The following is a 26610-nucleotide window of genomic DNA, read 5'->3' as shown; positions in this document are numbered from 1 at the left end:
AATTCGGTCGGCTGAAATTTCTCTCTCATAAGCACTTCTGTAGCTCCTATTGGCGCCCAGATTGTCGGGACGCACCGTTCCAATCTTAGTGTATCAGCACATTCCTAGTGCGTCAACTAGGAAATTCAGAATTACCTTGAAGTCAAACACATTTATTTGAAGTAGATGGAATTTTGTCGACGTACTGTAAAAATAGACATGGAAACGTCAAACCACTAGCGACTACCTTAAATCCTAAAAGGTTAAAGCCGCGTACATTAAAATCCCGTTGGTCAGCCCCTCACACGCCGCACCAAAAATGAGGTCAATCCATTTCTATAAATGGTTGGTCGCATGGTTGGATGCAGTGTGCAGTTCGACATGTTCCACGGGTCACTGACAAAGTACATTTAATTGGAAAAGTTATCCGTACTTAAACCTTCCCCCGAGATCCCGCCAAAGCCTTTTTTCTCTTGAACCCCTTTACGCCCATTCTGATTGATCGGCATGACAGCATACGCAAGACCTCAGGCTGAAGGTCTAGGTCCAGCTGAAGGCCTAGGTACAGCTGAAGCTCCAGCCGAAGCTCGGCCTCAATCCCCTCGCTTAGCTACACCATCTCAACAGGAAGCAGAGCAGGAAGCGCCCCAAGCTCCAACTGTACCTGCTCCACGAGATAACCGTCCGGATCTTCCTGTGAATGTCCCGGCGGGACCCATCTTTGCCGATGAATTTAGTGTATGAACTATTCTACCCTGAAACTCCCATGCCACCCTAACTTGTATGATCAGGACGAGAGCGATTGGGCAGACGATGGTTCCGACACGACCTCTTTATCATCGAGTCTCTTATATTACGAATATGAAAATGGTCGACGATACCATAGCAATCGGACCGTACGTATATCTTGCTTGCTAAGTACCTCTACTTATCAAATCACTAAACTTCCACTAGGGACATTACATGTTAGCATACTGTTTCGTTGTATGGATGTACTAGACAACTGACAGGACTTCGGGAATAGGATGCCTAATGACGAAGCAGAGCAAGACCGTATGGACTTGGTAATTAGCGCTCTTTGTCTCTATGTCACATTTCTATACTAATCACCATTTCTCCAGGCACATCATATGTCAGTTGAGGATACGGAAATAATTGAGATGCATTGCGTACTGATCACTAGCTATTTAGATGGAGGTTGCTGCTGGATGGTGAACTTTACAAGGCACCCATAGAGAACCCTCAGAAGATTTTAGATCTAGGAACAGGGACCGGTATCTGGGCTCTTGATATTGCAGAGTATGTGTTGAACAAAAATCATTCCTATTTGCTTGCTGATAACGAAGAACAGGCAATTCCCAGATGCATATGTTGAAGGGACCGACATCAGTCCCATCCAAACAGTCTGGCCTTGGCCCAACTTGAAATTCATCTGTGAAAACTTCGAAGAAGAATGGCTTCATGACAGAGACTTCGATTTCATTCATGCTCGTCTAATTGCAGGCTGTGTCAGTGACTGGCCACAGCTATTTCGCCAAGCTTACGACCACTTGAAGCCTGGTGGTTACTTTGAAATTCAGGAAAGTGCTGTGTGGGCTTGGAGTGACGATGGCACCTTACCACCCGACTCACCGCTCATCCAGTACCTGTCTGTGCTAGATCTTGCTTCGCAGCAAACAGGTAGAGAACTGAATATCTACTTCAAATTGAAGGACTGGCTTATCGATGCTGGGTTCGAGGATGTCACACAGCATACCTACTTTCTGCCCTATGGACCATGGCCCAAAGATCCCCAATTGAAAGAAATTGGCAAATACCAAGCCCTGATGGTACAAGATGCTGTCGAATCTTATGGACTAAGGTATTGCACCGAAGTACTGAATTGGGGTGTTGAGCCATGCCGTATTTTCCAGGCTATGGTCAAGCAACAGCTTCGAGACAGAAATCAACATTCATACGTTAAAGAGTAAGTTTTGGCCCGTCCACCTTATTGCAGTTATAAAACTTTATCTAATAAATTGCTTTAAGGGTCGTTGTATATGGAAGAAAGCCTTTGAGGTGAGATAATGGAATTCAAGATGGGAATGAATGTCTGCGCATAAATATTACAATGCTCAACACAAGCTTAGATAGTGACAAGATATTAGATCGTATCCGACTTCGAATACTATGATGTTCGGGCTTGATACTCGGCTACCAGTATCTGACTTATAGGCTGAGTACTTAGCCATTAATGGGCTCTTGCGTAGGTCTCAACAAAATAAACCATTTTACGGGTCCAATGATAGCGGGATCTCAGCACGTGACATCACGTGCGTTGCGGCCAGCTTGGAGCGGATACACTAGGAGAAGCTAACGACCTCACATTGAAGGCTTGCAGACCACCCTTCATCTGTGCCCTTCTTTTCATCTACAGATCTCCTCTCGTGAGATTTTTCTCTTGATTTGATCACTGGTGGAAAGGCCTGGCTCTGAGAGGCCCCTACCTACCACCATGGCTCCAAAAGACACCTTCTTCCGCTCGTCGGAGATGAGCCTTACCCAGCTCTACATCGCCAACGAGATCGGAAGAGAGGTCGTGAGTGCATTGGGTGAACTTGGTCAAGTTCAGTTCAGAGATGTGAGTTACGATTGAAGCCATTATATAACTACCTCCGTGCTCTATTGAACAGACCTCGCTGACACTATGATTTTCTTCTAGCTGAACCCCGAAACCAACGCCTTTCAACGGACTTTTACCAAAGAGATCCGCCGTCTTGATAATGTCGAGCGACAACTTCGTATGTTTTATTATATTGTGGCTGTGGAATGGCCGGCTGCTAACCTGTTGCTGTAGGCTATTTCCATTCGCAAATGGAGAAGGCATCAATTACCATGAGATCTTCCTCCGATTTTTCGGATACTCTGGCCGCACCTCTAGCTTCAGAGATTGACGAGCTAGCCGAACGTAGTGAGAGCCTCGAGCAGCGCATTTCCTCGTTGAATGATAGCTACGAAACTCTGAAGAAACGCGAGGTGGAGCTTTCAGAGTGGCGCTGGGTTCTTAGAGAGGCTGGTGGCTTCTTCGATCGTGTTAGTATTCTATTGTTGTGTACGCGATGAGGGTAGTCTGAGATTGACGTGAACGATTAGGCCCACACTCAAACGGAAGACATTCGCCAATCCTTCGACAATGACGAAGCGCCCCTCCTTCGCGATGTCGAACAGAACGGTACTCACACCAACGGAGAGACTCAAGGACAGCAGAGTTTTTCGGAAATGAACATTGGATTTGTTGCTGGTGTCATCCCCCAGGACCGCATTGGGGCCTTCGAGCGCATCCTCTGGCGGACACTTCGTGGTAATCTCTACATGAACCAGTCTGAAATTCCAGAGCCCATCATCGATCCCACCACCAACGAGGAAATCCACAAGAGCGTGTTCGTCATTTTTGCTCATGGCAAAAACATTCTTGCCAAGATCCGCAAGATCTCGGAGTCTCTTGGCGCTTCCTTGTACGGTGTCGACGAGAACAGCGAGCTGAGAAGGGATCAGATGCACGAAGTGAATACGCGATTGGGTGACGTTGGAAACGTGCTGCGCAACACCAAGAACACTCTTGACGCCGAGCTGTCCCAGATTGCGCGTTCGCTCGCGGCTTGGATGATCATTGTCAAGAAGGAGAAGGCGGTCTTCGACACGTTGAACAAATTCTCTTATGACCAAGCGCGGAAGACGCTGATTGCTGAGGCTTGGTGCCCAACAAACTCCCTCGCGCAGATCAAGTCAACCTTGCAGGATGTCAACGATCGTGCCGGTCTGTCTGTCCCCACCATCGTCAATCAAATTAAAACAAACAAGACCCCGCCGACCTACGTCCGCACCAACAAGTTTACGGAGGCATTCCAGACCATCGTCAATGCTTATGGTATCCCTAAGTACTCGGAGGTCAACCCTGGTATATACACTGTTGTCACATTCCCTTTCCTTTTCGCCGTCATGTTCGGTGATTTCGGTCACGGCTCTTTGATGGCTTTGGCTGCCACTGCGATGATCTTCTGGGAGAAGAAACTTGCCCGTAACAAGCTTGATGAGATCTCGTACATGGCATTCTACGGACGATACATCATGTTGTTGATGGGTCTTTTCGCTATGTACACTGGTTTCATCTACAACGATATCTTTTCTCGGCCTTTTACCTTCTTCTCTAGTCAATGGCAATGGCCTGATAACATAAAGGCGGGTCAGGCCGTTGAGGCAACGCTGAAGGAAGGCTACCGCTTCCCAATTGGTTTGGATTGGAACTGGCATGAGGCCGAGAACTCTTTGCTGTTTTCAAACAGTGTGAAGATGAAGATGAGTATTGTGCTCGGTTGGTCACACGTAAGTCCTCAAGACAAGAGATGTAGTATATGAACGGATTAGAGACTAACGAATCCCCTTTAGATGACTTATGCTCTGTGCCTCCAATACATCAACGGTCGTCATTTCAAGTCCAAGGTCGATATCTGGGGCAACTTTGTTCCGGGTATGCTGTTTTTCCAGTGTATCTTTGGATATCTGGTTGTTACTATCATCTACAAGTGGACCGTGAATTGGGCGCTCACTGATGTCAGCCCTCCGAGTCTTCTCAACATGCTTATCTTCATGTTCCTGAGCCCTGGTTCTATTGTGGAGCCACTTTACTCACACCAAAGCACAGTACAAGTGTTGCTACTCCTAATAGCTGTTGCCCAGGTTCCCATCATGCTCTTGCTGAAGCCGCTGTGGCTCCGATGGGAGCATAACCGTGCCCGTGCCCTCGGCTACCGGGGACTTGGGGAGCAGTCCCGAGTCAGCGCGCTCGATGAGGATCTGGACGGAGCCCGTGATAGCCTAGCCAGTGATGGCGAAGGCGTGGCTATGCTCTCCGAAGATATTGACGTGGATGAGCATGGAGAGCATGGAGAACATGGAGAGTTCGACTTCGGCGATATCATGATCCATCAAGTTATCCACACCATCGAGTTTTGTCTCAACTGTATTTCGCATACTGCTTCTTACCTTCGTCTCTGGGCTCTTTCCCTTGCTCACCAACAGCTCTCTATTGTCCTTTGGAAGATGACTCTTGGTGCTGCCTTCGCACAAGAGGGCAACGCCATCCGGGTTATCATGATTGTGATCACATTTTACATGTGGTTTACTCTAAGTGTTGTCATTCTGTGTGTGATGGAGGGTGTTAGTGCCAGTAAGTCCATTCCTTTCGTTCCGTTTTTGAAGAGCCCTAACTAACAAATCTCTAGTGTTGCACTCTCTTCGTCTGCACTGGGTCGAGGCTATGAGTAAACATTTCATGGGTGAGGGTATACCCTTCTTGCCATTCAGCTTCAAGACTCTGCTGGAGGAAGATCCGGTCGATTAAGATCGGTAGTTGATCTGTCCTTTCGGCCTTTTTCTTCTGTTTGCATAGTTTGTTCTAGTATCTCTGTGGGATTCTGTCCTTTCATTCTCCGGGTTTTCATGTCCTGTGTATTGTAAGATCTAGAATATATACAGCTTTGAATATCTAGGTTCTATAAGTTTCTCTATCAAATCCGGACTTATCTAGGTCAAAGACATCTTCGAATCGCCTATCCCTATAAAGGGGGAGTTATGCCGTCCTGTGATAGTAAATAACCCATATTGGAATGGAACGAGGTCAGGACCGGGCTCTCAGGCGGCCGGGCAAGGCTATGAATCCTTCCCCAATAACTTTTTGATCGATAGTTCATTTCAGCATAGTGAATTATGGGCTCTTTTATACCCTTAGATGGACCCTCAAGTCGATGAACGGGCTGCCACTCAGACAAAGACTCGGGGACCAATTCCAGCGCCAGGCGATAGTTGGTAATTGGGGTCAAGAACCAGTTAGGGTTCACGGGTCACTGGGCACATGTGCAGTAACCAAAGTAGATTTGCACTTGGGGATAATTAAACAACCTTGGTAGGAAGTATCCTGGAAGAGAGCAAGCATAAGTTGTTGGTTGATAGTGATACTGGAGACTTCAATGAAAGGGTATACCTACATATCCTTGGTTGTATATCAATCAATGGGCTTCCCACAGTCTGGGAGCGTTTGGGGGTAGGTCTACACCTGGGTGCGGAGGCTTTCAGCGGATTCTTTGACCACCTGCGCTCTTCAAAATCAAGTCACCGGACTTCTCCCGAGGTCAGTCTTCTTCGGATCGAAATAGCGTCAATTAAGTTACATTAAGAAATATATTGTGACAGTCTAAAAATATAATTTATTAAATATGATAAGCTTATTTCTTCTGGTACTTGTTGTACGTATCAATGACCTTTTGTACCTCGTCCTTAGAACCAAGGAAGACACCGCTCTTATCGTGGATGTTCTCAGGGACAACCTCCATCAACCGCTCCATACGCGAGTTGACAGCCAAGCCACCGGCGTTCTCGAACAGCATAGCCATCGGTGCACACTCATACAAGATACGCAGCTTACCCTTGGGACTCTTAGAATCAGCAGGGTAAGCGAAGATACCGCCGTAAAGTAGGGTTCGGTAAGCATCGGCGACCATAGAACCGATGTAACGGGCACTGTAGGGCTTCTCGCCCTCAGGTGGGTACTTGAGGGAGCGGAAGTACTCGTTGCACCACTCGTCCCAGTACATGCTGTTACCCTCGTTGACTGAATAGATGGATCGCTTAGGAGGAAGCTTCATGTTGGGGTGGGTGAGGATGAACTCGCCCAGCGAGTTCTCGAGAGTGAAGCCGTTCACGCCGCCGCCGCGCATGGTGATGACCAGCTGTGCTGAGGCACCGTACATGGTAAATCCGGATGCGACGAGGCTAGTACCTGGGTGCAGGAGATCCTGGGGGCCGACAGACTTTCCGATGAGGTCGTCTGGGAGCAGAAATACGCCAAAGATGGTGCCGACCGAGACACCTGCGTCCAGGTTGGAGGAACCGTCGATGGGGTCGCACACTACGGCGTACCGGGCGTTCGGGTACTCATCGAACTTGATAACTTCCTCTTCTTCCTCTGAGACTATGATACGGCACTTTCCTGAACCGCGCATGGCGGAAATGAAGATGTCATTGCCGATTACGTCCAGCTTCTTTTGATCGTCACCGGTGATGTTGGAAGAACCGGCCAGACCAGTCAGGTTAATCAATGATGCACGTCGGATGTAGTAGGCAATAGACTTGAAGGAGAATTGGAGGGCGTGGCAAAGGAGAGTAAAGTCACCCGAGGCATCGGGGTACTTGGTCTGCTCCTCAGTGAGGAATCGGGAGAGGGTGACGATATCGGTGTTGATATTCTCCTGGCCTACAGGGGGAGCACCGGGAGACATGATGTGAGGGAATTGAGGGAATTGAGGGTTGAGGGTTGAAGGTTGAGGAATGAGAATTTAGAATTGAGTATGAAATAGGGAGATCAACCTCGGCTTCAATTGATATAGTAAGGAATATGAAGGATTGAAGGAATTGAAGAGCTGGAGTAGAGATATAACAGAAAGTAGGTAGCAACAAACCAGAATCCGGATAGAAAGAGGGAGACAAGAGGAAGAGGAAGAGGAAGAGTAAAACAAAACGTCAGAGGGCAGTAAAACCGGACTAAGTAGTTGATCGCGGGGAAGTACGTAAGGTGACTAAGAGCGACTTTCAGTGACTTCACTCCCGCACTTTTTCGTCATTCTTCCCCGCGTGACCCTTGACCGCTCCGATTTTCTCCTTTAACCGGCTTTCCCCGTTATTATCAATTTCTGTATTTATCAGTTCCTACTTAGTAGTTTTAGTCTGCGAGTTTGAAACTTATTCCCGATTCCCCTTTACCTGGTTTATATTTAGTTCTCAAAAGGAGCGAAATGGAAACCCATCTATATACTCCACTCCTAGTCATGTGAACGTTCAAAATTTACTGTAAGTCGGAATTCATCCTTCAAACTGTCGATCACTATGATCCTAGCGCTTGTACCTGAGTCACCACAAGGAGTTCTCTCCTCCCCCGTCTTCCTCCGTAATGATTCCACAGCCTAGGCCCTATCCTAACCGTAAGCATGTAGCCGAGCATAGCCGGGTTTCTGTCCATTGAATTGTATCTAAGTTCCTCGATGTTGCCCACCAAACCTGATAACCAGAGTTATTCCCCTGTATCAGCTTACGTTTACCATGATACCCTGTCGGAACCATGGAAATACTTAAGTGGTCTATACGCAGGCCAGATCTGATATATCAACACCTGGTATCCCTGCTTCCAAGGTCCCCTGGTCATTGCCTAGGTAATGATCCCGGCGTTGCTTCGGTATCACTTCGGCACAAAAAGCTGAGCTGGATAAACGAGCGAGTCGGCTATGGTAGAGAACGCTTGAACGATTGGTAGAGGTGCATCGCGCATCATTAAGGTACCGAGGTACGCATTATAGTTACTTCTAACACTCATCGTTAAATCTTTTTTTCTTGAAATGCTATCCACGCTCCAAAGGTGAGGATATGGATGAACAGCCACTTCTCCAATGCAGGAGTCAGCTCCAGAGAAGTAGCTTTATCCAGGGTATTCACCGGTTCTGATAAATCCATCACATTCTGAAGCATTTCCAATGTCGACTCATTTCTCGCTGTGATTTCAATAAAATCATTTTCCATAGATCCCACTCGCCGCTTTCGCTTTTGCTGACGATCGATGAAAAAGATATCGAAATATATTGTTTCGCTTTCATTTTCATCACGCCTTTCCCACTGCATGAGGAAGTTTTTGGAGCTGTTTATATCCGCTGAATTCGGCTTCAGAGTGAACTTATAAATTGAAGATCTCTCCTGTGGTTCACTCGTTACAACCTCGGCCAGCCATGGGCAACTTGTATCTTTGAAGTGAATAACTGGAGCGCCTGCTTGATCTTTCACATGGCATATAGCGCAAGTGGCGTGAATCTCTTTGGTGTCGTCAAGAGTTTCTCTTACACACTTTTTCTCCGATTCTTGTCTTTTAATGAGAAAAGGATCACCAAGAGCTCCATAGATATCGCTCGTTTGGAGTTTAGGTTGATGTGAAAAGGCTCGAGTCAACTTCGACTTGGAAAGACCTGGCCTCCAGAATTCTAACACATTCACTCGATCTGCTGATGTGACTTGTTGGATTTGAAGCAGCCTGCGAGGTGCGGGCCAAGTCATCTTTCGCTTTGAGGCCGGCCGTGCTAGAATGAACTTCGCATTTATTTTTTTATGATGGCTTGAGGTTGACGAACTGAGTATCAGTCAGATCAAATTCAATCAAGAAGCATCGAAATTTACTATATACCTCTCGTGACTTTGTTCATAAGCTCCAGAGTGCAAGGAGGATGCTGGACTTTTCATGCTGGCGTTGTGATCCATTGGAATGTTTGCGTTGAAGATGACAGGAATGATAGTGCTTCGAGATGGACATATTTGATTTTCTCAACGTGCGCATATGAAGGCTATGCTCCCTTGAATTTTCAAAGAAATATAGCTCTGAAGTCAGCCCCCAAGCTGATGGTTCCAAGGCTGCCTAGAAAACCGCCCCCTCTAAATCATCAGTTGATTGGTGAGAATTAGAATTGGTTACCTTTGCGAGATAGAGCTTGCATCCATACACTAAGTACTGGTGGGGGGGGGCATGAATACGCGTATTTCAAGGTTCTTAGGCAACAGCTTAACATGGCTTATGACCTCACGACAAACCTTGTATTTTGAAAAATCATCCAATGAAGGAGATTTTTATAGTTCAAATGTTTCCATCATTCAAACCCATAGGTTAACTTGGCAGGAGTAATCAATTTGGCAGAACTAAATTGGTCGCTGGGGCCGGTTTCTAGCTATCTCGATAGACATATTTTTCAAGAAAATTGAACATCGACGAATGAACAATGACATGATCTGATCTGTACAAAATCTTGGAGTTTTTGACACCTCTAGGAATATTTATAAGTGAGAATAAGTAACTAGAGGGCCGGGCACACAACGGTGACTGTATATTGACTCGATTTTGCAGTCTAAAGGTTGGCCAAAGGTCATTGAATAGGATTCAGTACTTTAAGTGAATATCAAAAGGGGATATTGGACAGAGCCATCTCCGGGTACGGAGCGCTGAGTACAGGGTATTCTGTAGTAATGGCTTCGAAGACAAATGTCACTACTGCTGACCAATTTGACACCTCAGGTTAACTAAAAGTTCGCTTCCGAATGTGGACTAGACTAGGATAATTCTTAATCCGGACCGACGTAGCTTGAAAAGTTCGATTTTTGTTTTCCCACTTCTTCTTTCCTCCATCAGCGCGGTTCATCTTCCTGTGGCATTTTATGTAGATGTCGAGAAAATGTTCCAATGCTGTTCCTTACAATGCTTTGATAATGCATAGCGTCTATTATCCAACCTTATGACTGAGACTTTTTGAACTTTTGGTAAGTTGCTTCGGTAGCAAATTTTTTTCCACACACGGTCATCTTCTACATGAAGAAATCTATAACCAAATTCAAACTAGAGTCTTTGACCCCTTCAGGGAATGAAACTTCTGTTATTGCACGTCAGTCTGATAAGCATGACAACAATTTGATTTTATCACTCATCACTGTTGTCGACAGAGAGCTAACTTGCTTTCTTAGAACTAACACTAACGAACATTACGACTCTACCAAACCTCTACGAAGTTCAATTATAATGGTTAGTGATTCCACCCTCTTCTTCCAACTTCCCAACTACTCTATCATGATGAACGCGATGTGTATGCAAATACGCTGGAAATTACCGTCCAAGGTCTTCGGACCATTGAAGATACTAAATGGCTTTTTCTGATCGATACAAAATCTCCACACTTGACTATTGACATCATATTCTGAACAATGTACTGACTTTGCGAAGATAGGTGGTAAGCTTTCGGCCCATTCTCCTCTCGAACACCACATTGTCCGATGATGAAGCGGCACTGGGCTCCGACGGTCGTTACAAAATGTCCGGTCATGACGGAGATGCCCTTTTGCGGCAGGCCTAGAAAACCTCGCCCACTGAGACATGTCTCAACTTATATACATGAATTCACCCATTGTGTTGTGACAATTCGCTAATATTGCGACCAGTTAACCTTTGTTAATCAGCCTCGCTTGTAATCGTAGAAATTTCGAAGGTATGCGATCGCTCAGTTTTGTTCACACCGTTCCTCCCTTGCCCATATTATGTGATGATTACCTTAGATGACGAGTCTTATCCGAGTTTTCGATGCAGACACAATCTTTTAAATACCATTCATGCCTTTCTGACATTTGCCTTCTACTTCATTACTATTCATGCTTGCCTTCTGGAAACGAGTTGCTAACTGTTTCTGGCAATAGTCACTTTTCTTTACCCACAAAACATCATTGGCTTCCGGCCTTGGAGCGTAGGTGTATGTGACACCTTTTCTCCTTTACTCTGACTATATGATGATACCGACATACAAAAGACAAGCATATGTCTGAGCCAGCTTGCTGGCGGAGACGACACATGTCATGACTGATCAGTCACAACTTGCTTGCCATTTGCATCCAATCTTCAGTCGATCTCCATACTGATTCGGATATTCATAGAACGAGCGTGTGATATCTTCACCGTAAATGTACAGATTCCACTGATATTCTGAATTATAATGTGAGTTACCTCCTGCCTTGTTACCCGTTTTTCTACTTCTCTACCCACTCCCCTCAAATGATGATTTACTTAATTATCACGACGGTCAACGTAAGGATTTCTTTGACGACCACCGCCTGTGACAGGGCTTAATATCTGATACCCATTCTTCAACAAATTTTCTTGTCAGCCGAATTTGCTAGTTCTCATACTAACATCGGCTTCTGTCACAGATAGGACACCTAAGACGCCTCAGTTCGTTCAATATTTCAAGAGTCGGCCACTTCTAAGCAGGGTAGTTAAAGAATTTAGATAATTGAAAATGTACGATTTACAAATGAAGCCTGATCATGCGATGTTTTCTCTTCTTATCACGCGCTAGAATTCTTATTACACGTTTTCATCCCGCCATATGTCTATTTTGGACAGGACCCTGTTCAAGGTCATTTTCATTTCTTTTTTTGCTTCTTTCTCCTGAGAGCTGAATTCTGGTTCGCTGCTTCGATAGTCCGATGGATGTGGGGCAGTGGGTGATGAGCCTCTCAGCATCGACAATAGGCGCCCAGCCCGGGCCTGAGTGTGATGAACATCTACAAGCTGCATATGAAAGTTCCCCGCTTCAGCTAGCACGCTTCCTTTCTTTTCGACAGAGTATTGTTCCAAATATAGCTATCTGCCTTTCCTGATGGGTTCTGATAGCGTGCCGTCCGCTCGGGCCTTTCACTAATTGACTACACTGGCCCTACACTTGGTGTTGGATCCTTTCTTTTTTTTTTTTTTCTCAGCCCTTCAAGCAGCAGTAATAGATACCTACCTATCTTGGACTCATCCAAAAATCATGGATTGGAATGGTGCGGTTAGTTGATCAATGTGCAATACACTATGAACAGGTGCGACCACTTGAGCCTCCAGAGCTCATAAGTTTTTTACCCTCCGAATTTGTCGAGGACATAACACTCATTTCCAACTTCATTTAGCTTGTTGGCTTCTAATAACACAGGCGAGGAGCAGCCATTGAACTCCCATTACGCTGGCTGGCAGCCAACGACAGTCGTCAACGCTATTAATCAACCGTCGCCAGGTCGCCGAGAACAAGCTATACAGCCACCCCTGCTAACAACGGCTCTTGGCATTTCTCAGTTTCATCCTGGATCTACGCCGCTGTCCTCTACCTCATTGTCTAGCCCATTCACACATGGCCAATCACCCTGTGTTTCTTCTCCGGCAAACGGTTGGTCTGCCTCATCATCGTCTACTTCTTCAATGTCTTCCAGACAGACAATGGCCTATAATGTGCCCTATAATCCACAGCACTGGGGACCTATGGGCAGTGCTCCCGCACAATCTCCACATTCTCAAACTAATACCGTCGTGAGGGTTCTGCCCCAGAGAACACATACAGGTTGGTTATTCAATCTCATAGATCGATAGATAGAATCATATTGATCCCTCGATAGAGGATTCTTTGTCGCCGCCTCCTCCGCCTTATTCACCTCCAAGCAATCAAAGTCAAATGTCCCAAGTTTTTACACAAGCTAATGCGAATATCCCACTGGCCCCTACTGTGACTCCACCTCCGACTGGTCCTAGAAATGGTGATTTTAACATGATAACCGAGTACCAAAGACGCTCTGTACCTCGACAACGTCCGGTTTCTATGGTCTATTCATATGACGCGGGATCTCACCGACAGTCGCTACCCCCTCCGCCACCACCGCAAGGGAATGTAGGATCAAGATCTGCTTCACACAGTCGGATTGATGGATATCAGAATTTACCCTACCACGCTACTGCGCACTCAAGATCCAGGCTTTCAATTTCAGAATATGGCCATTCTAATCAATCTCCCTCTTTGAGAGCAATGGCACCGGACCCAACAGGCGATTTAGAGCCACTGGAGAGACCTCCTGCCTCTAGAAGAGCAGTATCTGCTGGGGCTGTGGTGAGTAATGCAAGCTCCTCAAGAGGCACAAGTCAATCGAGGATTCACTCTCCATCCAATAATGGATGGGGACCAGGTATGCCGCTTCCTCCTCCGCCGCCAGGGCCTCCTCCTTCAACGAGATCTATCAGTGTGAGCGGTTCATCAGAGGCTTCATCGGCAAACACTGTGCAGAGTCTGGTTAGAGCTAGAGCTCGACCGCCGCCGCCGTTGATGGGAACTGATCTGGGTAGTATTCCACCAACACCGGCGGACTGGGTAGATGAAGAGTATATAAATCATAGACCAAGCAGTGATAAAGAGTCCTTATATATCGATACCACCAAGACTATACCAGACTCCGATCTCAATGACACATCACATCAGAGGACGCCTGGTAGCGGCGGCCTTTTCCGCAGTGCAGCAGTGCGTGAACCCAGTGCTAAAGGGATTCGTGAGAGGAGAATTGAGCGACGGAATCGGCAAAGCCAGGTCTTCGAAGATTTTAGTGCTGTATCTTCGAGCGGCAACCCCTGGGCTGATGTGCTGGAGCAGATCAAGCCGTCGAACCTCGTATTTCCAGAATCGAAAAACAGTCCGGACCAGCCTCGTCAACCCACTTCCTCAAAGCTAACTCCTCGGAGCGCTCAAAGCCTCAACTCGGATGGACGTCATCCTTCTCGGTCTCGAGCATCCTCAACAGGACTTTTCTCTGAGCAGTCATCCTACCAGACTCCCAAGAAAGAGCAAAGCCCCTCTAGATCCAGCAGGTTGGCATCTGTTTTTGCGCAGACTCCTCCATTTTCACCGAATGGAGAATCATCCTCGGCGTATGTCAAGGAGGCGTCTCAAGCAATACCACCAAGGGCATTGCCGACTCCGCCTTTGAACCCTGCAAAGGAAGCTCAGCCACGGCCTCGCACCTTGTCGAGAGGAGCAGAAGACAGACCTATTTCACACATTCTGAATATGCCCAATCATGATGCTTTATCTTGTATCAAACCCCTGTCGCCGCGTCGAATTTCTTCCCACGGAGATCACCAGGTATCGCTGGAGTCAGTCGTAAAGACAGATACTCAATTTCTCGAAGGCGCAATACAGCGACACAAGCAATTTATTGAGCAGGAATCTTCTGCTGTAGATGAAATTGAGGCTCTGAAATTATTCTCGCAGTTCATCATAGGAGAATCCCAAATACGACGTGAAAGATATGCTGCAATTTGGGATTCCAATTCAAACTCTTTCGAGGTGGAGGATGTGCGCAACAAGCTTTTTGAACTGCCCCCAAAGCCTGACCCCATCCAGATATTAAGAGCAGCTAAGCCAAAAGCACCCGTGTTGCAAATACCTCCAACGCAGCCCGGCAGACCAGAGTCTGCGTGGTGGAATAATTTTCAACCTTGCCTGTCTCCTATCGCCGCCAGTCTCAACATGAGCAACGACGAAATGAGCTCCAGAGGCCGTGCACCTAGTCGTTGGTGGGAATCAAAGACTGGATCTAGCAATGGAGGCGCAGAACAACGAGTTCAACGGTCTAAAAGAGAATCAAAATACATGGGACTGCCACGAGACACCGCTCAATGGGACCAAGAACGAACACCATCAAAACTTGATGACACGGGTTCAAACTACAGCGATAACTATGCGGCTTATGGTCCCGATGAATACCCACCAGAAAAGTCTGGCTCGCATGAGGCCTCTTCCTCTCATATTGGTGGCAAGAGTGAAGACCGATTTGGGCACTTCATGGCAAGCTGGAAGTTGGACATCTCGCGGTTAATCACTCTACCTCCGCCATATCCGCGCCACTACCCTGCAGTGAACAATAGCCATCCTGAGCTCATTTCTTACCGAACAGTGGTACGTTCAATTACCGATTTTTCAGAGATCAAGTCCACCCGACAACGGTATCAACTAGATGTGGAAAGAATGATTCAAGATCATCAAGAAGCAATCCAAGACGGTCGTCGCCAATTTAAAGCCAATATTCAAAACCAGATTCAAGAGGGAAGCATCACATTTGCAGAGGCAGCCGAGGCTGAGGCTGCAATGATCGTGGAATATAACAAAAGCGAAAGAGAAATGGCAAAACGTCAGCTGGACATGTATCAAGAGATTGTCCTGAAGCCTATGCACGCGATAATCAAAGATCGGATCGAGAAAGCAACAACGTGTATCGACGAGCTCAGTAGCCAGCTATTTAACGATGCGCAAAGTGAGACACCAGACCAAACCCAAGAGGAAGGCGACGAAAAGCCTGAACTATTGGAAAGGCTCACTCAGCTGAAATGGCTGTTTGAAGCACGTGAACAGCTCCACCGAGAAGCATTTGATCTGGTCAGTGACCGTGACGAGAAATACAAATCAATCGCCCTGTTGCCATACAAGCAAAGCCAAAATGAAGACAAAGTCCGGGAAACACAGGATTTCTTCACGAAGGATGCCTTGAACCGACGTGTACAGCAGGAGACAGAATCCTTCACCCGCCTTGAATCATTCATGGACGTGATTGAGCAGAACGTCGTACGTGGCGTGGAGATCCAACTCTCTGCATTCTGGGACATTGCCCCAAATCTTCTCGCTCTGGTACAACAGGTTCCAGAGGATCTACGAGGGTTCCAGGTTAAGATTCCTGTGGACGAGTACGACGAGAACCCGAGTTATCATGCGCACCCGCTGCAGTATCTATACTCGCTATTGTCTCACGCTGAGAAGTCTAGTTACCAATACATCGAGTCTCAGATCAACCTTCTTTGCTTGTTGCACGAGGTACGGTCAGCAGTGATTCGAACAAATAGGAACCTTACAGAAGCGGAAATGATTCAGCAGGGCGAACAGGAGAATGTTGTGCGTCGGAAAATGCAGGAGGCGCGCGAGAAAGAAGAGGTTAGGCTTACTTCTGACCTCAAGGATAAGGTTGCTACTGTTGAGAGTCAATGGACTGAGGCGCTTGGAAGTCAAATTCAAGGGCTGCGAGAGCGTGTCAAAGAGCAACTGATAGTTGAGGATGGATGGGAAGATTTGGAGCGATTAGAACAGGAATAAAAAGTGGGTTTTCCAACGTTATTCCTCTATTTATTGGTTTTTTAGGATCCTTTTCATCTGATGTTTGTGATATCCCCATTCGCTCGTTATTAATCGGGCTTATTCCAGAATATATAAGTATTCCATTTCAGCATTGCTTTGCCATTCTTCTATAACAATGGCACCTGTAACCTAAGAACTCCATTAAACCCGATTAGAACGTTTTAAGGACCTTGGAAATGACAGATATATGTTGAAGAGAGGAAAACATGGATGAGATTAGTAAGCGATATTAAGCGGCAAAAAAACCCAGAGCAATCATCTGACCGACATAATCATCCCATGTGCGTTCAACTCTAATTATACAAAATTAACAATAGATATCATAGTTTCAGTTTCTCTAAGCGATCAAAAAACTCAGTAGCAGTGAGGTTCAATTGTTACCTACGTATGGGCTCCACATGGGGCCGCAGCACGTGACCTAATCTTCTAGAGTGTTCCGTCTCAATTCGCTCAAATATCGATCCTTCCTCTCTTGCCCTACTTTCATCCCATCTTTTCCTTTTTTTTTTTTTTTAAACACAAGTAATTCACTTGGTCTACTTTTCTCAATTGTAAGTATATAATACTCTTGAATATGTTTCATTACAATTCTCTTCACCTACATTCCCCTTCTCGGCCCTCTTAGGAGGTGCCAATCAGCCCAAATGATGAAATCCAAGCTGGCACCAGTCAGAGAGTGATGGACTTATGTCCAACACCGCTGCTGATTAAGCATCGTCCCGAAATTTACGCTTCTGGACCTGATATTTGTGGCTTTTGTACGAATCTCGTACAAGAAAACTCATCTCGCTCAACAAAAGACACTTCGAGAACATCGTTGCTAACTTTTGAAATCAAGAATATTTAGATTCGGTTGGAAACGCCTGTGTCAAAGCTTCAGAAGCAGAAGAGAAAAGAATTGAAAGAAAGAGCAAAGTGAATTACTGATTCGACCCTGTCAATCACAATCTCGTCCCAAAAATCAGAATTTTCATTTTCATTAGTCAACCACATCCACATCCATCATGGTTCTTCACAACCCCAACAACTGGCACTGGGTGAACAAGGACGCTTCTGGCTGGGCCAAGGAGTACCTGCAGAAGTCCTTGACTGTCATCAGTGCCGAGGAAGGGGGCGTGTCGGTCAAAGTAGACAAGGTTTTGTCAATGGATGGCGACGTAGACGTCAGCCAGCGCAAGGGCAAAGTCATCACCCTGTACGATGTCAAGCTATCGCTAGAGTACTCAGGTTTGTAGAATCCAACCGAATCCAGAGGACTTTGGCAGCTGAGACTGTTTCAATAGGTAAGACCAAGGATGCTGAGGATGTCACCGGCTCCATCAGCATCCCTGAGGTAGCCCACGATACGGAGGAGGACGAGTATGTCGTACGTTTCCCTTGTACCCTAGTCTCTCTATGTGAGAAAGAATTGGTCAAGAGTTGTCTACCCTGAAACTAACCTTTATTTTCACGCTGTATAGTTTGAAATTGAGAACCATGCCGACGCCAGCTCTAAGCAACCCGTCAAGGACCTTGTCCGCTCCAAGATTATACCCCAGCTCCGCGAGGCTCTGTACAAGCTGACCGGTGCCCTCATCACCGAGCACGCCAAAGACATTCAACACGCTCCGGGAGCCGACCCCTCCGCCTCTTTCCCTAAGACCCCGGTTCATCCCCAGCCCAGCACCAAAGTAGCCCCTTCCACTACAACTACTAGCACCTCCACCAACGGCAAAGTTGCCATTAACACTACCACCGTGACTGCTTCGGACGAGTTCCGCACTACTGCCGAGGAGCTCTACAATACCTTCACCGATCCCCAGCGTATTTCTGCCTTCACCCGCGGTGCACCCCGTCAGTTTGAGGGCGCCACCCCTGGTGGTAAATTTGCCATTTTCGACGGCAACGTTACCGGTGAATACGTGAAACTAGACGCACCCAAGCAGATTATCCAGAAATGGCGTCTTGCCCAGTGGCCCGCCGACCACTTCAGTACTCAGAAGATCGACTTCGACCAGAACGACGTCGACGGTGTCACTCAGATGCGCGTTGAGTGGTCTGGTGTCCCTATCGGCCAGGAAGATGTCACCAAGCAGAACTGGGACATGTATTACGTCCGCAGCATTAAGCAGACTTTCGGGTATGTTCTCCTTTTTCCTTTCTTGATTCACTGTTGCTTTGGCCGTTTGACCAATACTGGTCTTTTTTTCCAGATCTTCTCCTTCATCCTTTTCTTGGGGCCGATTACTAACGTTTTTAATCGTTCTTCTCGGTATAGCTTTGGCACTATTCTCTGATCGACTAGAAATATTCTCATCGACCACATAATGCGCTGAACCAAAATCACATCTCGTCGACCTCTTTGCTGATCCAGTCCGGCCACACAAACTCAAGAAAATAACTAGACTTTCCAAAACACTTCTTGTTTTCTGCTGTCATAGACATGGGCAAGAGTGAACCTTACTTATCCTCTGGTGGACTCTGGTATATATTTTCTCTGCCGAGCCATCCATACAATCTAGTCACTACTAGCCTTTTGGTCCGACAAGTTGTCTGGTTCTACGCTCCATTTAGATTATTATTATTAATTGCTTGTTAATTTCCAACACTGGTCCAGTTGGAGAATTGTCATGATACCAAACGAATGACGTTATAATAGAGGGCTGTATTGGCTGTACTACTCATTCCAGACAGCTGTGGTATCCTTTAATGATATTAAATTGTCCACAACTCATTTAATTCTTCCGAGTCAGATACAGTCGCTAATCCTATCACGATCACTAATGATCCTACTCTACTAATCCCATCATCGTCTATATTGACGATGATTGTGGCCATTACGAGATAGAGTAGCTCGGCGCTGATGCCAATACCGAAACATGTCCGCACTGGAAACTGAGAGAATTTGATCTTCTAATTCATGGCCGATTTGTGCGACTACATCCAATCCGAGCTTCAAATCCTCAGACAATCATTGGTGAACTACGTTCACTCTGATAGAAAAATACTCCAGAAGACCAAGAGTTCTTTTGACGAGTTGGAAAGCTGCTTTAGTCTTTAGGCTAAAAGGCGCGAGAACGGTACACAAAGCAGGTAAGTTTCGATCAATAAATCTTTGTAGCTACTTTACGAACGGTTATCAGAAAGGATCAGGCACAGTGAAAGTCTTTGTTTCAAAAGTCGAGAAACCTATCACGGTTTACTGTCCGCTGAAAGCTTCTTCAACTCATACAGAGACAGACACACGCGACACTCTCAGTCAAAGCAGAGGATTTTCTAAGGTCTTAGCTTGGGTATTTCCAAAGCTGTGAATTTACCTTCTGTTTTAATCTACCGGCCCCGGGTAGACTTCGAACACAATATATATGATCACATATTGTAAACATGTACCAGCCCCGGAGAATACAAACGTGTAGATCCATGGATAAACCATAGCCCAAGAGTATCCCGCGTCAACATTGGAATAGGAGAACCTTGGAATCCGTGAGAGAAATTCTTGAGCTACTGAGTAACTTTTCTCGAGTTATTATTGATTGGAAGGATATGATATACCTTTTATATCATTCTAAGCTCGAAGTTCTGAAGCCCGGAAAGGTGCCTGTGCAAATATCAACTGGTTTTTTGGTACTATAGCAAGACATTAATATCCAAATATTTACACATATTGCTCAATTTTGAAATGTAGTGTTCACCCAGGTATTTAAGGTTCATATTTCATTTTCTTAGACCATATTTATCGACTGGGGATTGACGACAGATGTGTGAAGCTGTGTAAGCAAGACTCTAGCAGATGGAAAGAATAAAGCGGCGTGAAAAGACCTTCAAAAGTAAGTTAATTGTTCTGGTCCGAAGTCGAGAAGGGAATAACATACGCAGAGACTAGAAGTAAAACAGCTTGTAGTAGTAATGAAATCTGCTGCGGTCCCCATATAGACAAAAGCAATTGGATCACGGTAAAATAGCTGAAAAATCCGATTGATAGTAGATCAAGACAAGCGCTAATAATTGGAGGCGTGGTGATTTTGCGAAGACGTAGAACCCCATCTACTAGAGACCAGGCATCGAAAAAGAATATCTAAGGGTATTCAAATAAGCAACGAGGGCATATTCCGTGGGTTGGGAAATTTTTTACATGGAATATGACTGATAATTGTTGGGGATGAAATATGAGCAGCAGAATAGCAGCCAGCAGGCTAGTACAGACGGCTCCAGCTCTTTTTTGGAGATGATTCCTTAACTGGTTTTCTTGTAAATCTAAAGGCAGAGACACCATTTTCGAATGAGTGATAACAAGCAGGTGGAGAGGGTTGATGTGTTTGACGTTGGAAGAGAAGCGAGAAAAATATAGGGGAAATGTGAAACACTTGCATTCTTGAAATCAGGTACGGGTATTTTATAAATTGCACAGCGTTTTATTCTAACATTACATCTCCGTACAGAGTATAAAACATCACTAGCCAAACCTTGTAATATAGCCTAAACTCTGGTTTCATGGCCCATAAGCTTACTTCCCTATGTCGGCCAATCTGAGCTGAATTGAGATGAATTGATTTTTAACCGATCTGTCAAATTATGTGGTCTTGATTTTATCAATTACTTCATTTTTTATCAAGTGATTCAATCCGCCTCTTATTCAATTGCTTAAATGCTTCTTCAGGTTGTCACCGTGAGAATGCTACTACTTTAGGCCTAGTATCCCCGACGTCTTTGAACCAGAACTGTTGTCGTGGTAAATGAAATGGGTTATTATTGCTCAATAACTCGGAATTCTCGGAACGTCATGTTCATCACCTCAGGTTCAAAAGCATCAACTCCGGAGATTCAATAAAGCTCCGCACCAAACCCCCCATCCTTGCCATAGTAGCTCCGTCAATAACACGATGATCAGCACTCCAACTGAAATTTACCAGCTCCCCACGCACAACTTGATCAGCCTCATCAAAGACAGGAACCGACTTTGTGCGACCAACTCCAAGAATAGCCACTTCTGTCGGTACAATCACCGGCGCCACATAGGTCCCGCCAATATTTCCAATATTCGAGATAGTGATGGTTCCACCGCCGAGGTCTGTAGATGTTAGTTTCCCAGCTTTGCCAAGTGAACTCAGTCGAGCGATTTCGTCTGAAATATCACTGATTGACAGGCTTGCTGCATCTTTGATATTTGGTACGAAGAGGCCATTTGGTGTATCCATCGCGATACCGATATTGTGTTTTGCGCGCATGATTAGCTTTGGTTTTTCTGGTGTGCTGTTTTCAATCCGGGAATTGAGAATTGGGTACTCGTTTAAGGCTAATGAGACGGCCTTCACGACAAATGGGAGCAAGGTGAGCTTTCTCGGATCTTGCATGTTACTGGCGAGTCTCTTTCTAATGGTTGTGATATTGTTGACTTGGAACTCATCGGCATAAAGGAGATGCGGGATATTAAGGGATCTTGTCATTGTTTTGAACATGGATGATTGGATCGGGGTGAGTTTGGTTTCTGTTTCTATTTGTCGTTTGTCTGGTATAGATGCTAGTGTTGATGTGATGGGCGAATCTCGTGCTTGGGCAAAGTTCAGCACATCTTCTTTCATGACCCGGCCTTCTTTGCCAGTTCCATTTATATCGATGATGTTGATATTATGTGTCTTGAGTAAACCTCGCACAGCTGGTGTTGCGAGAGATGCATGTTTTGATTTGGGTGTCTCAATTGAGGCATCTTGATGAGAAAGCGTAGGCTGTAATACTTCAGATACTTCAACCTTTGTCGTTACCTCAGATTCGGAGGCAGATTTAGCCAGCTCTCCCTCCGGCGCTGTGGCAGGAGTATGTGATGAGCTCTGCCCTGAGTATTTTTTATCGTCGACCTCAATATCACATAGTGCCTAGTAGAAAGAATGAGCAAGGGGAAATAAGTGTCTAGAAAGTGATATTTATGACTCACCTGCCCTGTAGGGATTGTGTCGTCTGCTTCGAAATGGAGCTTCTTGATGACACCTTCATAACGCGATGTAATCTAGACTTTGTCAGCGAATCAATTTTCTCAGAAGGAATATCATTTCCCCAGATATAAGCCCTTTGAAGTTATCGGATAACGCACATCATCAACCGCCTTATCAGATTGATACTGACATAAAGGTTTCCATTCCTCAATATGTGCCCCTTCCTCTACATACCACTGGATGATTTGGACCTCAGTAATACCTAGATCACTATTAATTACCAATTGATTCAAGAGATATCAAGCATTCAACTCACCTTCACCAACGTCCTTGAGAATCTGAGATTTTATACCCAATAGGGAGGTAGTCGCATGGAATCCCCGGCTGGAGACGGCATATCGCATGTGGAGATAACTGTGGGGTCGGCCAGGCCGCAGAAGACTGCCCCCGATGCGCAAGATATTCATCGCGTCTGGCTATTTAGAAATGGGATTCAAGAAACGAGTGAGTCAAAAGACTGAAGAAGGAATTCCAGTTAAGCGACTTGTCAAAGGCAATATTTTGGAGACTGACGCTTATGTATGTGATTGCTGCCCCGAGGGTAACCGATGCAACCACGTGATCCCCCGCATTTCGGCATAGAGTGGGGAGACGGCCTTCAAAGAGTTGTAAATGCGGGGCGATTACAGCAAAACTTCCTCCTGAAACTAACTAGCACCGTGGAAATCTTGTGACTAGAATTCAAGAAACTTATGGTTCATTCATGACCTTTGCCTACTGACAAGTACGTTCAGATTTGCGACTGAGGGAAACAGAGAAAATTGGAATGCTCTGGTGCATAAAGGTTCCGAGGAGTGAGCTTGTGTGAGCTCAGGCAAAATACTATTGCTAACTCGACTATATAAGACAGTGGATATTGAAGGTACTGATGTACACTTGTGAGCTTAATAGCCAGACCATGGATTTCGGCGACACTCGGGAAACATGAGCATACAGGGTTTATTCGCTGGCCCCAAGAATGGAAGCCAAAGACTGGCTGTTCGATTCCGCCTCTCCCTTATCATCGGTAGGAATCTTCTGCGATGCAAATGCAAGGAAAACAGCCTCCCAGTGCCCATCATCAAATTTGAACAGAATGGCGCCGTCCTCATAAATACCATTGCTAAAACTAGGAAGACTGCCCTGGTTCATGTGGATATCATGGATACCTGATCCATAAGATGAACCCCAGATATAGGCGGTCGCCTTCTGGTTGATTGCATCGGTGAGAATGGGCTCCAGCTTATCAAGAATATCGTTGTTGGGGCCGGTAATATCGTCTGGCAAGACCTGGCCGGACTTGATGTCCACAAGGTTCTTAGTGCGAATGAAATCTAGACCCTGTAGGGTTGACTGAGTGCGGCGCTCATGGCTATGATTGTAATGGTAACCGTGGTGGCGTCTGTGGTGACTACCTCCGGTGGTCTCGTCACTTTGGCTGTTTGAGCTGCTGGACTGTGCTAGGTGGAAGCCCAAGTCGATTTGGGATAGTTTCTCAGTGATGGGGTGCGAGAAGTCACGGTTTAGCCAGAAGACAAGGCGGGTGTCTTTATCAGTCGATTTGACATTGATGGCGGCCTCCAATTTCCGGCTCGAAGTGGAAGAGGAGGAGTCGGTAAAGTGAAGGTAGATATGGGGAGACTTTGAGTCTTGCTGCTCATTTTGGGCCTGATAGGAGGTAGGGGTGCAAGCCCAGACACCGTAGTGAGCAATAGTCATGTTAAAGATGCGGGGTTAAACTGAAGCAAAAGAGTACTTTTGAGGTTCAGAATATTTAATTGAGAGGAGATATGGGCTTAAATAGTAATGGTAGTTACCTAACTAATCTTATCGTTTCACAAAACAGGTCGCACCATATAAACACGTGCCCTAAAGTGAGGACATGAATCACGCTAATTGAGGCTATGATGTAGCTTTTTCTGCAGCTAAATACTTATCTTCAGCTTCTCTTGTTCTTACTCGTCTTGATGACGTATGGCAATTACCCTAAAAATAGTACTGGATTCATCAATTCAGGAATAAGTAACTGTTTGCTTCGTACTGAAAAGACTCTTTTTCAGGTCGGATGGGCGTAGCTGGCGTCGCGTTGCCCCGCAGAGGGTACTTTTAGTAGTACTCCGCATTGACTGTACTAATTAGTACAGGGTATTTATTAAAACCAAATGACGAGGGTTGAAGTATCTTGACAACTAGAGAGAAATTCTTTGAAATGGACGAGGGAAACGTGATCGTATTCCCAAGTTCTTCTATCAAGTGCGACAAATTCTTCTTCAAACCACTTGCGGCCTGAGGCACCAATATTAAGGCCAGGTAGATCATTAAATTAACAAATTTTGACTGATCTGCAAGAGTTAGAGTGAGAGTGGAAGTGGAATTAAAATCGACCTGAAGTGAAAGCAAAGCTAGAGTGAGAAATTGAGAGAGAATCTCAGGTAGTAAGAATTAGGAATAGTATAAGAAATCCATGGATATCGCTCTGTCTTCTTTATCTTTCACATCTCAGTCCACTCTAGCCTTAGATAGCTCATCTTTCTAGCCCTGGAGACAGAATTTTCGTTGTCATTGCCTCAACAAATGCGCTCGATGGACACACCAACAGTTATCTTCGAGTCTGTATGGAGCTAGAATTATCCTGAGGTGATGAACAGCATAAACCACTTGCTCGAAGGCAATGGATCCATCGTGGCTTGACCCAGCTAGAAGTTGAAGAAAGAACTTACTAGCTAGCACTGGACAGACCAGCAATCAAATCTTTTCAGCGTCAAGGAAGAACAAGAAGAAGAAGAAGCAAGCTACCACAAGCAAGCGCACAACTCGATCGGACACCGTCACTAAGAACGAAAGCCTTTTCGAGCAGCTGAAAGCTAGAATTGAGAGTATATAGAGAAAATGCTTTCTCTCCTTACTTTCCCTAATATCACCATCGATACCCATTTTCAAGTTAGATTCCATTGCATGACGACCATTTCAGATACGCTGTCACCCTAGAAAATAACGACACTATGACACTGAAGAAGTAAGCCAAGGTACTAAGAGCCACCGCATGGATTTCCTCTAGGAGAAAGGGTTCTGGCGATCCGCACATTGTGACGGTAAAGCAACAACGCTGAGCAAATCCCACTGCCAAACCATGCGCAGATTGGGGAAACCCCCAAAATTTCTTGCTCAGGTGCTTCTGGTAAAGGTAAATTCCAGCCAAGGACCAGTGACTGGAATAGCCAATATCGATTTCGTTTTAAGACATAGACGTTTTCTCATCCCATTCCATCTGTTCGCCTCAGCTGTTTCCGAAGGCTTTGAGCTTTACAATTCAACTGTGCAATTTAGCCTTCCGAATTATTCTGTTTCTTGCCCTCTGATCCCAATTTAGCGATTTTGATTTCCAATTTTTTGATCTGGACCTCTCGCTCTTCAATACTACCATTTTTATTCTGGACAAGATGATCAAGATCGGCTATGTCGTGTTCTGCAAGGCTCAAGTCTTCCATAAGGTTTTTGATCATGGCGTCTTTGGTTTGGAGCGTGTTGTAGACATCTTCAAGTTCTGTGAATATTTCCTTCAGAGTCTCGTCAAGTACGCTTGTCCTTCTTAGCAAGTCACTGGCTTGCCTTTTTAATATTAGCCTCATGTTGCTGGTCCTGATTATGCGAATCAATGCTTGCACAAAGCTAATGTTACGCGTGCCATAATCAATGACACTTCTCGGTATATGTGATGGAATATTTTCTAACTGTCAGGATTTGCAATAAATGGTCTCACAATATGAGTGAACCTGCACTTTCTGTCCTTCAAATCTCTTCAATATCTGAAATCAGCGCATGGTATTCCCACACTAGATAGTTCAAAGTAGCTAAAATACACCGCTGTTTGAGGATCGACCAGAGTAGTATGGATGACTGTAAAATATCATGGAGGGATATGATGACGAGCTTGAAGAGGAAGGAACCCTCTGGAGACAACCCGTAATATTCGTGGCGAGGGGGTGTCTGATTCCAGAAATCGACCTTGTGTGTGGAAGTATTAGACAATGATATCTGATTCGCAAGCTAAAAATGCCTGTCAGTTGAATTACGTTGGATTGTCTTGGAACTTTTAAACAGTG

At 45.5% G+C, this 26610-nt stretch overlaps 9 protein-coding genes across 9 annotated transcripts; 4 read left to right on the top strand and 5 right to left on the bottom strand.

Annotated features, from left to right (window-relative positions):
* Nucleotides 1–298: 298 nt before the first annotated feature.
* N7495_003827 (class I SAM-dependent methyltransferase) lies at nt 299–1949 on the top strand (the record flags this gene model as incomplete). The annotated part of the gene is made up of 7 exons (XM_057206478.1): nt 299–346; nt 607–717; nt 771–875; nt 990–1043; nt 1101–1111; nt 1171–1278; nt 1331–1949. The coding sequence occupies 7 exons, from the start codon at nt 299–301 to the stop codon at nt 1947–1949; spliced, it is 1056 nt and encodes a 351-aa protein (XP_057064158.1).
* A 524-nt stretch (nt 1950–2473) lies between these two features.
* N7495_003826 (H(+)-transporting V0 sector ATPase subunit a) lies at nt 2474–5359 on the top strand (the record flags this gene model as incomplete). The annotated part of the gene is made up of 6 exons (XM_057206477.1): nt 2474–2599; nt 2681–2759; nt 2816–3051; nt 3112–4341; nt 4405–5185; nt 5241–5359. 6 exons carry the CDS (start codon nt 2474–2476, stop codon nt 5357–5359), a joined length of 2571 nt encoding a protein of 856 aa, XP_057064157.1.
* An 880-nt stretch (nt 5360–6239) lies between these two features.
* Nucleotides 6240–7292, bottom strand: fbp1 (fructose 1,6-bisphosphate 1-phosphatase; the record flags this gene model as incomplete). Its single annotated transcript, XM_057206476.1, has 1 exon — nt 6240–7292. The coding sequence occupies one exon, from the start codon at nt 7290–7292 to the stop codon at nt 6240–6242; it is 1053 nt and encodes a 350-aa protein (XP_057064156.1).
* Nucleotides 7293–8382: 1090 nt separating this feature from the next.
* Nucleotides 8383–9309, bottom strand: N7495_003824 (uncharacterized protein; the record flags this gene model as incomplete). The annotated part of the gene is made up of 2 exons (XM_057206475.1): nt 8383–9181; nt 9236–9309. 2 exons carry the CDS (start codon nt 9307–9309, stop codon nt 8383–8385), a joined length of 873 nt encoding a protein of 290 aa, XP_057064155.1.
* A 3083-nt stretch (nt 9310–12392) lies between these two features.
* Nucleotides 12393–16520, top strand: N7495_003823 (uncharacterized protein; the record flags this gene model as incomplete). The annotated part of the gene is made up of 3 exons (XM_057206474.1): nt 12393–12405; nt 12555–12956; nt 13012–16520. The coding sequence occupies 3 exons, from the start codon at nt 12393–12395 to the stop codon at nt 16518–16520; spliced, it is 3924 nt and encodes a 1307-aa protein (XP_057064154.1).
* A 1046-nt stretch (nt 16521–17566) lies between these two features.
* N7495_003822 (AHA1 family protein) lies at nt 17567–18869 on the top strand (the record flags this gene model as incomplete). The annotated part of the gene is made up of 4 exons (XM_057206473.1): nt 17567–17789; nt 17846–17928; nt 18023–18681; nt 18755–18869. 4 exons carry the CDS (start codon nt 17567–17569, stop codon nt 18867–18869), a joined length of 1080 nt encoding a protein of 359 aa, XP_057064153.1.
* Nucleotides 18870–21328: 2459 nt separating this feature from the next.
* On the bottom strand, nt 21329–22935 carry N7495_003821 (uncharacterized protein; the record flags this gene model as incomplete). Its single annotated transcript, XM_057206472.1, has 4 exons — nt 21329–22411; nt 22471–22542; nt 22627–22730; nt 22785–22935. The coding sequence occupies 4 exons, from the start codon at nt 22933–22935 to the stop codon at nt 21329–21331; spliced, it is 1410 nt and encodes a 469-aa protein (XP_057064152.1).
* Nucleotides 22936–23467: 532 nt separating this feature from the next.
* N7495_003820 (uncharacterized protein) lies at nt 23468–24226 on the bottom strand (the record flags this gene model as incomplete). The annotated part of the gene is made up of 1 exon (XM_057206471.1): nt 23468–24226. One exon carries the CDS (start codon nt 24224–24226, stop codon nt 23468–23470), a length of 759 nt encoding a protein of 252 aa, XP_057064151.1.
* A 1604-nt stretch (nt 24227–25830) lies between these two features.
* Nucleotides 25831–26136, bottom strand: N7495_003819 (uncharacterized protein; the record flags this gene model as incomplete). Its single annotated transcript, XM_057206470.1, has 1 exon — nt 25831–26136. One exon carries the CDS (start codon nt 26134–26136, stop codon nt 25831–25833), a length of 306 nt encoding a protein of 101 aa, XP_057064150.1.
* Between the last annotated feature and the right edge of the window lie 474 nt (nt 26137–26610).

Source organism: Penicillium taxi (genome assembly GCF_028828555.1).
Source record: "Penicillium taxi strain IBT 34144 chromosome Unknown utg000003l_segment0_segment0, whole genome shotgun sequence".
NCBI classification, from domain to species: Eukaryota; Fungi; Ascomycota; class Eurotiomycetes; order Eurotiales; family Aspergillaceae; genus Penicillium; species Penicillium taxi.
The sequence above is the reverse complement of the archived record's forward strand: the minus strand, read 5'-3'. Positions and strand labels throughout refer to the sequence as shown.